Raw genomic sequence first — 16,192 nt, 5'->3', positions numbered from 1 at the left:
TAGCCAGGATGGTCTCGATCTCCTGACCTTGTGATCCGCCCGTCTCGGCCTCCCAAAGTGCTGGAATTACAGGCTTGAGCCACCGCGCCTGGCTCCAAGTGGGTTTTTTAAAAGCTAGAGTTAAGATACATAAAAAACCTATCTGACGTTACTGCTTTGCTTTTTACGTTTGGTAAAAAAAGTATATGCATATAAATATATACATATAAAAGTTGATTTGGGAAGTCACGGTAGTTAGAATACTCGAAGTTTCCATTTATCACTGTGGGAAAGAGGAAAGAAAGGTCCTGATTTACTGTAGACTTTGATAAAGATGTTGGAAAATCTAGAGTAACTAGAATTTTTGCTTATTTGTCAATAATCAAACTAATACTTCACATAGATACAGTTTATGTAAATTATACCTCAAAAAAGTTGATTAAAATAAAAAATAAAAAGACTATATGTACAGTTTTCAAACTAGTAATAGGTAAAGGTGGAGTGAGAGAAAGATAATCCAAATGAAGGCAAGAAAAAGAGATAAACATAAAGAGATAAAACTATTAAAAATAAGATTTCATAAATATAAATCCAAATACAGAAGTAATTACATGTAAATTATCTAAATGCTTCAGTTAAATGACAAAACTCAGATTTGGTATTTTTAAAATCCAACTATACGCTGTTCAAAAAATACACATCGAAGGATACGGAAAAGTTAAAAGTTAATATAAGTACATTAATATTTTTTAAAGTGCTTTTTGTCTTAGAATCTTAGAGGTAAAGACAGTAACTTCATAATGATAAAATGTCCAATTCAAAAAAGGAAGAAAACTCAATCTACATGTATATACAATAAATAATAACCCTCAACAAATATATAACAAAAAACCGACAGACCTGCAAAGAGAAACATACTCATAATCACAGTGAGAAATTTTTCCATTGTGAGAAATTTTTTAAATACTTTTCACAGTGATTAACAGAATAAGAATAAAGATCCATAAGGATAAAAGAGAACTTAACTTCTCAACACAATTAACAATCCTTCTCCTAATAGGCAAATAGACAACTGTGACTAACAAGTGCAGAATAATTTTCAAACACATAAGAAATAGTAACAAAAGTTGATCATATCCAAGGCCATAAAACGAGCCTCAAAATTTTTAAAAGGTTATGATTAGAAATAATTTGTCCTCTTATTGTACAACTACATGCTAGAAATCAATCAAAAAGATTTAAAATTTTTTATCTTTTTTAGAAAGCCAATTTTAAAAATTATCTTTTTTAAAAAACCAATGAATCAAAAAAACGCGTAAGATTCAGAGTAAAGATAATAAAAACATTAAACATCAAAATTACTGCTTATAAGATGCAGCAAAAACAGTAATTATAGGGAAATTCATAGCCTATCTATGCACGCATACATACACACCCATGTGTATGCACGCGTGCGTGCACACACACACACACACAAAGAATAAGGCTGAAGATTACTGGATGTCTACCTTAGATGATAATGCAAAAAAAGAAAATAAAAAAGAATGAAGGCAGCAAAAGTCAAGACACAGCACTTTAAACATACTATTTAGAGATATGAGGATTAACTCAAAAACATACAAAAAGTAATTTCAGGATTTAGCATGTGGGAAAGGATTACCTATGTAAAACTATTTGACGCTTTAAACTTTTTCCATGAATAACTTTGACGAAAATTGAAAACCAAATTTAACAAGAGGAAAACAAGAAAGAAAAACAAAATATAACAAAAGTCCACATAGTAAACGTCACCATACTACTACAGACGTATGAATAAAAGAACTGTGAAAATGCAGAATTTTGATACTTTCAATATTCTGCCATCAAGAAACAAGAGAAAATAAATCTATAATTGTCACTATGAGTAAATAAACATAGCTTTGAAAGCATGGTAAGGATGTTGATAATTACTTTAATAATACCATACGTTGCCTTCCAATAGCATTCATTTTCCATCTGGCCACTGAATAGGGGCCTTAACACATCTGGAAACAAAGTGGGCAGCATTCAAGATTGAAACAAACACATAAAGTAATCTTAAGCATTAATGGTTGATGCTGAAAATAATATACAAATGGAAGTGGAAAAAGTCATAATTGAAATTAACTTCATTTATGTTTATTATCTTATGATCTACAAGAAATGGATACAAAGATAGCTGAAGAAATTTCTTTCAAACACATCCTACCTGGAACTAACCAATCTTTTTAATCCTTGAAAGCATGTCTTACATATCGCTGCTAAAATTCAAATACACACCTCAAAAAACAGAGCCTGAAGTATCAAATAATGCATTCCTTTGAAACTTAAAAATGACAAAGATAATCAAGTGGCAACACAATTACCTTAGAAATAATTTTTTGATTATGTCAATAAAAGACAATATGCTATTTCCCATTACATATGCTACAGAAATAGAGCTACTCTATATAAAACTTTACAGCAGAATAAACAATAAATTAATAAATGTGTACTACTTGAAATATCTGAAGTATCATCTTTTGCTTAAAGAAAATAAAAAGGAGTAACTTAGTGACAAGCTCTTTCACTCAGACCTGTCTTTACAATCTGACACTGGAGAAGCCAAACTAATGGACAAGTTGGCAGGCTGTTCATAAAGTGCCATGTAGGAAATCATCAAGGTTAGCCTATTCTGGGTGACAAACTATAATTAGGAAACAAGGACTCTAAACATAGAAAGCAAGAATAATTCATCACAACCTAAAAGAAAGAAAACTCACTTGTAAGAGAATGAGAATCAGAGTTCTGGGCTTAATACCCAAAAATAGGTTACTTTTTTCTATTCCCAAATCAAAACTACAATGTGTAATCACATGAGAGTAGTGTCCCCTTAACTAAGGTTTGGATTTTCATGGTTTCAGTTACTGGAGGTTAATCACAGTCTGAAGTATTAAACGGAAAAGTACAGAAATAAACAATTTGTAAGTTTTAAAGAGTGCTCCATTCCGAGTAGCATGATATAATCTCACACCATCATGCTCCATCCCACCCCGGACATGACTCATCCTTTGTCCAGTGTATCCACAATATCTATGCTACCAACCTGTTAGTTGCTCAGTAGCCATCTGTTATCAGATCAGAAAAAACATAGTATATAAAGGGTTTGGTTTCAGGCATCCACTGGGGGTCTTGGAACCTATCTCCCATCGATAAGGGGGGCCTACTCTATATATTTCTTACATGTACAGAAAAAGTAGAATATACAGAAGAAATAGGCGATTTCTTCACACAATAATCGATTTCCTCCTCAAACCTTTTCCACAGTATTCTTCTGCCTTGATTTAGTAGTATTTGTGACTGCTGGTATTTTCAAGTGGTGCTTAGCTAGGCAGAAATGTGTCACGAGAGCTAACAGATAACTGCTGTAGGTTGAATGGAAGAGAATCAACCTATACTCTTTCCCAAATGCCTCTTCCTGTCTTCTTTTTTTATTTTCTTTTGACAAATACCTTCTCCTTCATTCCTGCCTTGCTTCTATTACCCCTGATTTCAAAGTACCTTCTCAGGTACCTCAAATCTAGGGGGAATAACAAGATACCAGAGCAGGGAGTGGCAGGCAGGGCTGCAGAAGGTGGATAGTTGTTGCATCTTTTATGGCATCTAAGGCTTCTAAGTTCCCAAGGTGAAACCTGAATGATTAGAACCATGAAATGTAAACTCTAGGTGATAAATATTTCTTCTTCTTTTTTTTTTTTTTTTTTTCTTTTTAGACAAAGTCTCGCTCTGTTGCCAGGCTGCTGGAATGCAGTGGTGCAATCTCAACTCACTGCAACCTCCACCTCCCAGGTTCAAGAGATTCTCCTGCCTCAGAATTCGAGTGGCTGCAACTACAGGTGCATGTCATCACGCCCAGCTACTTTTCTTATTTTTAGTAGAAACGGGGTTTCGCCCTATTGGTCACGTTGGTCTCGAACTCCTGACCTCAAATGATCTACCCATCTTGGCCTCCCAAAGTGCTGGGCTTACAGGCATCAGCCACCACACCGGGCAACGAGTATTTCTTTTTTATTTCTCATCTATAACCTCACAACTATAACCTCACAAGAAAGTATTTTTCTTTAAGCAACTAGAAATTAAGTGTACGAAATTTGGGGAGCAAAGGAAGGGCTAAACAAATCTTTAAGATTATCTAGTTCAAACTCTTTTGACATTTTAAGATCATGGGCGATTTCATAGATTTATCCAAGGAATCATCACAAAAGCCAGTTAAATGCCAACAATTCGATCAACTTGACTTGCCCTATAATCCAGGCTGAATAAAAAAACTATATCCATTAAAGTGATGAAAAAAAAACTAAAGTGACAAAAAATGTAATAGTCCACCTTCCTTTTTTATCTTTTTCTTTTTGGAGACAGAGTCTTGCTCTTTCTCTAGGCTAGAGTGCAGTGGCACAATCTCGGCTCACTGCAACCACCACCTCCCAGGTTTAAGCTATTCCCCTGCCTTAGCCTCCCGAGTAGCTGGGACTACAGGAACGTGCCACCACGCCCGGCTAATTTTTTTTGTATTTTAGTAGAGACTGGGTTTCATCCTGTTGGCCAGGACAGTCTCGATTTCCTGACCTCGTGATCCACCCACCTTGAACTCCCAAAGTGCTGGGATTACAGGCATGAGGCACTGCGCCCGGCCCATCTCCCCTCATTTTACAATTGCTTAACTGCAACTCAGGATGTTGACATAATTATTCAATGTCACTCAGAAAAGCAATGCTAGTTTCACTCTTTAGAAATGGAAAGAGAATAAAAACAGTGATTATCGACCTAAGCAAGAAAAAATAACTTTTTATTAAAATCAGTTAAGATGCTGAATTTTCTATATTTATACCTGAAAATCATCAACAAGCTCAGGGAAAAGGTGTTCATACATTTTTAGATCTTCTATTGTTCGTCCCGGTTCTTGCTGGGGTTTTAGTTTGTTAATATCTGTTTCAATATCATCATTCTGAAATGATAAAAAGAGTATGTTACCAGGTAAAACAAAATTTTTAAAAATTACAGAATACATTTTAGATTTGAAATGTTCCAAGTTATTAATTACATGTAATTAAAGAATAATTACTGAATAAATGCTGCATTAATTTTATCTTAAATTCAAATTTCCTTATTGCTTTGGGGTTGTTGTGTTATTGTCGGGTACTTTTGTTTTGTTTTTATTGTGGTTACTCTAATATAACAGAGTATTTGGGCTACTGAAAACAGAAAAACTTGTGCAAAGATCAAGACTCCAGTACATCCTCCTCGTTCTCCCTTACTGCCATCATTTTGTTCATATTAAAGGGCAGTAAAACTTACGAAGATTAAATTGGAAAACATACATATATATGATGACGGTGATAATAAAACAGCTAACATTTATTAAGCACTGAAAATAAATGAAGCACTATGCTAAGCATTTTACATATATTATTTAATCTATTCTGCATAAGAACATTATGAAATTACCCCCATTTAACTGAAGAGGAAAATGAGCTATGGAGAAGTTAAGTCATTTGCTGAAAATTACACATCTTGCAAAGAAAGGAGTCAGGATAAAAACCAGTTAGAGTGATTCTGAAGCACCACACTGTCAGCCAGCATGACACACTGCCCCAATACAGATTAATGATGACCACACACTCTTAGAGTGCATGGGAAATAAAGTTCCTTTAGAAAAGCTCGGTGTCACCATTCACTCTGTTTTCGGCGAGGGGAAAAGTTAGGAGTGGAACGAGAGCCAGAAATGATCTCCATGTCTCTCTAGGAAGAAAGCAGGTGGATGTAAAGGAAAACTATGTCCTCAGAGAAACAAGATATGTACCCAGGATCATTGTGTTCTATACGCTCTTCAGAGAAGAGCTAATGAATTCCACGATGAGAGGGCAAATGTCAGCTTATCTACTACCTAAGCTATTTTCTAGGATCCTCAATGACTCTGGCCTCACACAAACTAATTATTATCTTTGTTATGACTAAAGAGAGATAATAATACCATTTATTATTTTCAATTGGTACTATTTTTAATTTTGTATTTACTTACTACCAGTGTAAGCTACTTATTTTTCAGCCTAATTTACAAATTTATTTTACTATACTTCAATCCTCAAAAAACTTTATATACATGTATCTGACCATACTTAACACATATTAACTACTAGTTTAAAAGAAAAAACATACTATGTATTTCTTATTATTTCATATTCAGGAATTTAGCTATTATTTACATAGTCAGTGAAAAAGATTTTCCTCATTGCTATGCATAATATTGATTTTATTTAAATATTATCATATTAATCACTGTATCATTGTATAATTATTACATGAATATGTAATTTAATCTCTTTAAATTACACATTTATGAACCAATAATGTAATAATTTTCCTGTTTAACATCTAATAGAATACATAATGTTTCTAAAATAAAAAATAATTTACAAAGGTATTCTTTTCTCTAAACTTACTAGTTCAATATTTGATATCGTTTTGTGAAAATACGGTCTTACACAGGTGGCTCTTTATTTGGGGAAAAAAAAAAAAAAAACAGACTTTACCTGTAAAACAGGCATAATGAGGAAAGAAAACTATAACACTCCAAAAGCTCAACAGCAGGGAATTTTGTGTCTTGGTTTAAGAAGAAACAGTAGTGAAGAACTACTTACAGACTCATCAGAAAAAAAACAAAACAACCTGCTACCACTCCTTAAAAGTTCTGCTAGTTAAGGAAGGAACAAAGAGTGCACTGGAACTTATATACGGTCAAGTTGTGGCTATCTGGAGATGAATCTTCTAGAAGCTACCAGTTTCTATAAAGGCTCCAAACTCTGAAAAATCCGGGGCAAAGAAAATGGAATCACAGTAAAAAGAAGTTACTACCATAAGAGAACACAAATAAATAATATTCCTACTACAATGTAGCAGTTCACCTGAAGGATGAAGGAATAGGATTCAGATAAAAAGAGGAAAAATTGAGTAACGTCTAAATGTAAAGTCAATGAGAATAAGAGGCAGGGCAGCAGTAGGAAAGAAAAAGAAGATAATAAAGCTCAGCAGTCTCAAAAAGCCAACAATTCTTTAGTTCTTGAAGAAAAATTATCTTTTAGTACAGTATAGTGGTAAAGAGAGTGGACATTCCACTAGACTGCTTTCTGAATCCTGGCTCCACCTCTTATAAACTAGACTGAGAAGCTCTCTCTTCCTCTGTTTTCTATGTGCTTATACAACCTGTACTTACCTCATACAGTCGCTATGAGGATCTAATGGTTACTATGCATATGTAAAGAGTTTGGACTAGCACAGTTAAGTGTTCAATAACAAAATGTATTTTGTTCTTATTACTGTAACTGCTGTGTTAAGATAAAGTAGGGAAAACGTGAGCAATCACTGATAGCCCAGTGAATAATACAAGCTCACAACTACATTTTCCAAAGATGTCAATGTTATAAGACAAAGAAATCTGCAGAAACGTTCCAGATTAAAGGAGACTAAAGAGACCAGATAATTAAGTGCAGTACCTGATGCCAGGACACAGATGTAGTTTAGATTGGCTAACTTGACAGTTTCGTCAAAGCTTGCTTTGGTGATCACATTTGCTGGTTACAAAATTGGTTCTGTATCTATTAAGACAGAAATCTTCCAATATCTTAACTTCCATCTCCAAAGTGAATCAAATACTCAGTGTACCCCAATTTTGATACAGTTTTGCAAGACAAAAATGGTCCAAACAGGCAAAAGTCAAATTAATCCCTCCTTCCCCACCAAAAAAAAAAAAAAAAAGGCAATAAGCTAAACAGCTAGCAAAAGAGACCACTTTTCTGCAGATGCTAGAGTGGTCCTCTCTCAATAAATAAAGCAAAACATAGACTTTCTAGGCTTCCAGAGGTACAATGAAACTCCGAAAACTTACCTGCCTCCTTTACCTAACATCTTATGTAATATGACAATAATTTTATATTTTCTCAATAACATTTTTTTCACTTCCTTGTTCAATTAACTGAAACCTAAGAAGCATTATGCAAACACTAATTCTCACAAAAACGAATCCATTATAGACTACTTTCCTACTGTTTTTGTATCCCCAAAAGATTGCTGACAAAGGGTAATAATGCATTTTGAAATAAGTTGTCACAATAGAGTTTCAGATCACTTTCCTTCAATTTTGTAGATTTCAAAATCTAAGGCAGAAAGGTTCGATAAAACCTTTCTAGTCAGAGAGAGTGAAAACAAGTTACTTTAAGGTCCTTTTCAGACCAGTGGATTTAAACCAATATCATCTACCCCTTTAACTGCATAGTCATCCACGGTAAAAAGATGTGGACAAAGTAAAACCTACAATTACATATATATTTATTTACCCAATTTTTGTTTTACAACTGTAGTATATCATTTATAAAGCTAACTAATTACAGAAATGTATACTAACCTTAAAATTTTGATCTAGGTCATCTTCATTCTCAGTTTCGTTTTCAGCTTCTACATCAATATCATCGTTGTCATCACTTTCATCTACTACGTCATCCACTATGATACAAAATGTGCTATAAGTAGGTCAGAGGTAAGCATTCTACAACATGCATAGCCAACGGTAGAATGTGACTTATATAAAGTATTTCAATCACCAAAAAAAAAGTAAATGAGATTTCTTATTTAAAATGTCTCTAAGGCTGTCCCAGCTATTCACAAACCAATGAGACAATATGAGAAAGTGCTTTAAAATTTGGAAAGCACAGAAAAGATGAATTGTACTAATGTTCTCGGTTTTTAAAAATAATGTCTTACGTTGCAACAGCCTGAATGAAACATCTTGTTTTCTATTTATTATAAATTTCAATGACTCACTTCATCCCTTTATAATTGAACCCCTCTCTATTTGTTTCAATGATGGTCATGTGCCACATACTGTGCTATGTGCTGGGAATTTTTTCCAAAGATGTGTAAATCGGGGTTGTCTAATCTTCTCGTTCCCCTGGGCCACACTGGAAGAGGAAGAATTGTCCTGGGCTACACATAAAATACACTAATACCAACAATAGGTGGTATGCTTAAAAAAAAAAAAATGACACACAAAAAATCTCATATTGTTTTAAGAAAGTTTATGAATCTCTGTTGGGCCACATTCAAAGTCACTCTGGGTTGTATGTGGCCCATGGGCGCATGTTGGAAAAGCTTGGTGTAAATATAGTCGCTTCCCTCAGGTAGCTCATGAGGTTAAAGAGCAGAAAGGAGTAAACATGTAATTATAGTACCAAAGATAAACACTAACGAAGCCATAAACTCCAAAATGCTATGGGAAAACGAGGAATGCAGTAACTAACTGTAAACTGCTTGGCGCCAAGGGGCTTGATGCTGACCACTTCACAGAACAGGTGATATTTAAGCAGTATCTTGTAGAAAGTATAACAGATTTCTATGTGAATGTAATGGTGGGTGATTTTGGCTTTTAAGAAGAGGAAATACTACTACTAAAATAAGGAAGTGAAATGGTATCTTTAGAAAATAACAAAAAGTATAACTAGGATGAAGAGTATGCTTATGAAAGTAATGAAAGGAAAATAAAGAATTAAAAAATGAAGGAAGTTACATAGTAGGCCAAGTGGTTTTGACTTTCAATATTAAGAAGATAGGTACTGAGAATTTTCAAGACAAGAATGGCTTAATTCAATGTTAAGAGGTGAGAGAGAGTATATGGGTGGAGGGTGATCAACAAATAGGAAAAGAAAAAAAACACAACACTGTCCAGACCATTATAGCAGTAACAGGAATGAAACAAGAATATCTCAGGGAGTAGAATGTAAAAGGCCACGGGACCATGGATGTGGGGGAGACAAGGGAAGAAGAGGGAGAGTACTTGGAGGATTCTCATGTAAAAAACAGCTTCTAAACAAAGTAGAATATATTTTTAAAAGCTATTTTTCCAAACTCTTTTTCACTTCCACTTCCAATGCGACTTACAGCAGTGATTAACTGGCCCCCTTAGTATTTGTTCACCTCCCCTTCCTTTTAGTAATTGAGCCCCTGAGTTTTAGCTATGGAGACTCCAGCCTCCCTTGCAGCAGTCATAGCCATATATATGACCAATTTTTGGCCAATGGTATAGGAGGCAAAGTGATAAATACAAATTCTAGGTCACATGCTTTAAAAAGAAAATTGTCTTCTCCATTTTTTCCATTCGCATCTTCCACATGAGGAAACCACATAGGAGAAGGTTAAAAACACAATAAAAACAACCTGTTTTCTTTGATAACCCAGTAGAGGTCTACTGCCTAGGACCACCTGTCTATCTTCTGGACGGATATGTGGGGGGAGAAAAATTCTATGTTGTAGCAGGATAGCACAGGGGTTCTGGAAACAAAATACTTGAATTCAAATCCTAGCTCCCCAGCTTACTAGCTATCTGACCTTGAGCAAGTTATATCAATTATTTGTCTTCGTTTCTTTGTCTATAAAATGGAGATATCTACTCATAGTATCTTTGTGAGCATTACAGGAGTTAATATATGTAAAGTGCCAGGCAAAGAGTATGTGTTACACAAATGTTTATTACTGTTGCTGCTTGAGGGACTGTGCTACTGGGTCTCTTTGTAACAGCAGTTTAGTCAACCCTAACTAATACAGGTACAAATATAAAAAACAAACCACCTCAAATTCTTAGAAACAGATAGCAAAACATAAATATTCATATTTCACATGGTAACCTGGGTTGATTTATACTTATGCCCTAACAACAGTTGGTCATGGATAAACAAGGGAAGAACTGACATTTGGAAGAAGAGAAGGAAGAAAATAACTCCTAGGAAAAAAGAAAGGGATTGCATTAAGAAAATCCTACTGCAAATAGGAAAAATGACTGCTTGGAAAGAAAGGGAGAGGAGAAAATGGAGTTCAGCATCAGAGAGAAAATGTTTTCAATTTTTAGTCAAGCCTTTCAAATATTTTCCTTTGTATGATGTTTTCCTTTGGGTTTATACTCCAGATGTGAAATGCCATATAGCTTAGAATATCTGAGACCTTCTCTGCTATTTCAAAGATCCATTCATTATACCGGTACCAATAATTAACAATATTAATTATTGTAACTAATCAAATTAAAACCAAGGAATATAAATCAAAATTCTTACTGGTTTTCAAAATGTCCTTGGCTTATTTATAGTAAAAACAGAAATATAGAAAACAAATGTCTATCAGTAGGAAACCAGTTAAATTATACTATGACTATATGATGTAGTCATTAGAACAGTCTGCACATTCTATAAGGATTGGGAAAGTACATTACGGGAAGTTTATTTTGTTGTTGCTATTGTGCCTATAAATGTGATCTACTTTCCCTTTATGTTTTCTAAGTGGTTTTTGTTGATGCATATATACACACACAGAGGAAGGCTATTGAATTTTATTCGTTTTTCTTGTAAATAGTACTTTACTGTTCTTTTGTGTAAGCCATGTTTTTACGATTGATTTGCTTGGATTTTCTATATAGATAGTAATATCCTCCACAGACACTGATAAATTTATCTCACTCTTTTAATGGTTAAGACTTTCTTTTCCCTATTTTACTGACTTAGCTAGAGTTTTCAAAACTATGGTAAATAATAATGGTTGAGAGAGGCATCCTCTAACATTTCATTACTATTTATGATATTGGCTATTGATCTGAGTTAGATAATACTTGGATTGGTCAGGAAATATTCCTGGTTTCCTTAAGAATTTTTTCTAGACTGATATGATTTTTATGAAATCTTTTCAAGGTATTTACTGAGATGATCATTTTTGTCCCTTTGATCTACTGATAATACATTTTACTAATTAAAGTCCTACTATTACAATAAACTTACTTCCTTAAAAATCATCTTTACTTGGGCAAGGTGTCCCACACGTAAACAATACTGCTCAACTAAATTTGCTAATACTTTAGGATTTTAATATTTATTTTAATGAGTGACAGTGATCTGTAGGTTGTTTCAGATTAATCTTAGCAGATTATGTTTTCAGCATCATGCTAGCTTCTAAACTTTCCTTTTTTTTTTTTTTTTTGCTCTGGAAAATAAAGCATAGGAAAATTTCTTGAAAGTTTGGGAGAACTAATCTATGAAGTCATCACCAACCGGTGTCTTCACTAAAGAAGCTTGATTGCTATTCAATTTCAAGTTTTTTACTATTTAAGTCAATATTAGTTACTCATATTTTCCTAAAATATTGTCCATTTCAATCACACAGTGACCCTTGAACAATCTAAGTTTGAACTGTGCAGGTCTATTAATAAACAGATTTGCTTCTGCCTCTGTCACTCCTCAGACAGCAAAACTAACCCCTCCTTTTCCTCCTCTTCCTCGGTCTATTCAACGTGTAGACGACAAGCATGTAAACCTTTATGAAAACCACCTCCACTTAATGAATAGTAAATATGTTTTCCCTTCCTTATGACTGTTTCAATAACATTTTCTTTTGTCTAGCTTACTTTGTTGTATAGAATATAACACATGTAACATAAAAAATATGTATTAACTGTTTATGTTATCAGTAAGGTTTCTGGTCAACAGGTTACTAGTAGTTAAGTTTTGGAGGAGTCTAAAGTTCTATGCAGATTTTCAACTGCACAGAGTCGATACTGCTAGTCCCCAAGTTGTTTTAGGGTCAAGTGTGTATTCAAATGTATTCGCAGGAGTTGCCTTTAACATCTACTTGGACTGATTTAACCACCTCTATTTACTTTGCCACCAAGGTAGAGGTATATTAAAAACAACCACCAACACTGTTTCTACCAATGTCTTTCTGTTATTCAAATGATTATAGTTTTATCCACTTTTAGTATTTGGCACATGTGTTATCTAGCTTGCATAAAATAATCTTCACTGCCTCGTTTTAAACATTTTTTATTCTGTATTCGTGTTTTGTATTAACAGTAATACTCTCCTCACCTCTTTTGGGCTAGGAAATAACACATACATATTTGCTAATCTGTTTACTTTAAAGCTTTCTATCCTGCTGTCTTAAGAGACTTCACATGTACCAGCTAGTCGGATTTTGTTTCTTAACCCAATCTGGGAGTCTCTTTCCTTTAATAGGAGTATTTCATCCATTTAGACTTATTACTGAAACTGATCTGCTTGTACTTGCTTCGCATTTAGTGCTCTCAGGATGTTGTGCACCTTTGAAATTTACTTGCTTTTACACAGCAATGATGGACCCCTATAATTTCGCATCAATTTTCAAAGTGTCCATCGTCTCCAAAGACCACCCATGTATTTCTATGGGTCAATGGACTCCTGTTTAAGGATCTCTGTTCCAGATGTTACTTCTACATTTGGAGAATATATATTTAGACTATTCATATAATTTTCATTTTAGAAATGCAAGAATAATATAATATTAGGAAATCTGTTAATACCAATTTTAGCTCATTTATGTAAACACCCACTTTATAATAATTGTATTATGTATCTTTTGCCAACAATTAGTTAACATGCTCCATAATAATACCATAACAACTATTTAGTATTATATAGTTAACAGATTATAATGTTTAATACAAATACTCTTAGGTAATGTCTACATTCTTGACATCTCTAACTCATCATTTGACTGGCTGTAGTAGTATTTCACATAATTACTTCAGGAAGGGCATGTCATACTTCAGGAAGAATATGTCACCTTCACATATGGTGACAACTAATAAAGGTCCAGAAATCTTGAGTCAAAACCCTTTCTTTCAAATCTCCACAGATGCAGCATTTAATATTCAGAAGAGTAAGTATCAACTTCGGCTTGATTCATTCATTCAACAAACATTAAATGTATTTATTATGTCCCACACAATCTAAAGGATGCTGAAGACAAAATGAAAAAAACAACAGCCCTATTGTGATATATATTTGATCTTTGTCCCAGGTTCCTGGCACACAGCTGCTAAATCGCTTAGAATTTCCTAGGTAGAGGAGCGTCTTTTGTTCTAATGATATGACTCTTGGTGGGCCCCTTGATAACTTCAGGATAGAGGCTGGTCACTAGAAAGATCAAGGTGTGATTAGACAGTTGGAACTTCAGCCCCACTCCTCAACCTCTGAGGAGAGAGGAGCTGGGGACTGATTTTTATCAAAAATAGCCCCAAGCAATCATACCACATAATGGAACCTCCTTGAAAACCCTAAACAATGGTATAAAAGCTCAGAGTTTTGGCCGGGGGCAGTGGCTCATGCCTGTAATTCCAGCACTTTGGGAGGCTGAAGCGGGCAGATTACGAGGTCAAGAGATTGAGATCAGCCTAGCCAACATGGTGAAACCCCGTCTCTACTAAAAAATACATAAAAATTAGCTGGGCATGGTGGCGTGTGCCTGTAGTCCCAGCTACTTGGGTGGCTGAGACAGAAGAATCACCTGAACCCGGGAAGCAGAGGTTGCAGTGAGCTGAGATCATGCCACTGCACTCCAGCCTGAAGACAGAGCGAGACTCCATCTCAAAAATAGGAGAAAACAACATACCACTCAGAGTTTCTGAGTTGGTAACACATCATGGTGCTGGGAGAGTGGTGTGCCTGAAGAGGGCACGGAAGCCCCACACCCCTTCTCTTATACCGGGCTCTATGCATCACTTCCATTTGCCTGCTCTCGAGTTGTATCCTTTGTAATAAACCCATAACCATAAGTAGAGTGTTCCTGAGTTCTATGAGCCATTCTAGCAAATTACCAAACTTGAGGAACAGGTTGTGAAAACTCCCACCCCCATCAACTTTATTGCCAATAGGTCAGACATACAGGTAGTCCAGACTTGTAATTGTTATCTAAAGTGGTGGCAGTCCTATGGGACTAAACCCTTAACCTGTGGGTCTGTACTTACTCCAGGTGTTCAGTGTCAGAACTGAACTGAATTGCAGAACACCCAGCTGGCGTGTGAAGATATGGAGAATTGGTTGGTGGGAGGACAAAAGACACACATTTGGGGTCAGAAATGCTGCGAGTAAAAGAGCTCAGACCTACCCTTGTGGACTCACATTCTAGCTGAGGAAGGTAAATAATAACAAAGACTGTGAAACATATAATGAAGCCTGACGTGAGAAAATAATGAAATACAAAGCAGTGGCAAGGGTGCGTAGTCCCAGCTACTTGGGAGGATGAGGTGGGGGGATCTCTTGAGCTCAGGACTTCAAGATCAGCCTGGGAAACACAGGGGAAGGAAGGAAGAAAAGGAGGAAGGAATAATGGAAATAGAATGAGGGTATTTTCCTAGTATCTATACACTTGCTATTAGAACCCTCCTCTCCCATCTGAATCATGAAGGCTTGTCAGTCAAGGTAAATATGCATTTCTAGTCCAGTGACTCATTGGTCTGAGAAGCAGGCATAAAAGGAACCAAAAGAAAAATATAACTTCTCATTTGTTCCCATGTTTGGTGAATTTGCTGCACTAGAGGTCAGCTTCCTCTATCCATCAATCCAGACACTAAATAAAGAATTTGCGGGGGCATATCCTACCTCCTTCCTGGTGTTACTACTGGCCGCAGCACAGGGAAGCCTCACCAGCTTTCCACCAGTGAGAACCACCACTTTAACCCCCACGATCCTACGCTGATATAGGAAAGAAAGGGATTCCAACTGCTTCCTGATTGTCCCCCCAAATTGGTGCTGACGGCACCTCAACTTTAGCAGAAGATAATGCATTCCTAGAAGTCTGATGCTGCTCCTGCATTTATTCACAGCTCCACCACATTTCTTGCATGTTCTGTATTTGTTCCATGCCCCTTTTACCTAGTTTTCAGATTTGGTACAGATTTTCTCCTGTAAAAGGCTGTCGGTAATTTCAAATGGAATGGAAGAAGGGTATTGGACCATTGCTTTTACTTAGCTTTCTTACTCATAAGTCCTAGACTTAGTCTTAGACTTTTCAACATTTTAAAGGAGGTTTCTAAATAATCCATTTTGATATTTTGTGTCAAACTGTGTTTTAATAATTACATATTTTAAAAATAAAAACGTAATAGTACCCTATGACATATACCATTAACAAATTTATATCAAGGATAATGAAACTAATATAATTCCTTTAAAACTATTTTAAAACACTTGCTTCAAATAAGAATTTTTATATATAAAGAATCTTCAAATTTTTTTTTCAAAAAAGTAATCAACTGACAAGAAAATACTATAGAAATTCTATTAAAAGCTGGGACTACTTTCTCTTCTTCACTTTG

General features: G+C 35.1%; 1 protein-coding gene across 1 annotated transcript in view; it reads right to left on the bottom strand.

Moving 5' to 3' along the window:
- Positions 1–16,192, bottom strand: part of AGTPBP1 (ATP/GTP binding protein 1) — a 217,377-nt gene that overhangs the window by 95,544 nt on the left and 105,641 nt on the right. Inside the window, 2 exon segments of the mRNA XM_011968515.1 lie at positions 4,865–4,981; positions 8,435–8,532. Coding sequence (XP_011823905.1) covers positions 4,865–4,981; positions 8,435–8,532 — 215 coding nt within the window.

This window comes from Mandrillus leucophaeus, unplaced genomic scaffold (assembly GCF_000951045.1).
Source record: "Mandrillus leucophaeus isolate KB7577 unplaced genomic scaffold, Mleu.le_1.0 Scaffold847, whole genome shotgun sequence".
Classification (NCBI taxonomy): Eukaryota; Metazoa; Chordata; class Mammalia; order Primates; family Cercopithecidae; genus Mandrillus; species Mandrillus leucophaeus.
This window is presented reverse-complemented; position numbering and strand designations above follow the sequence as displayed.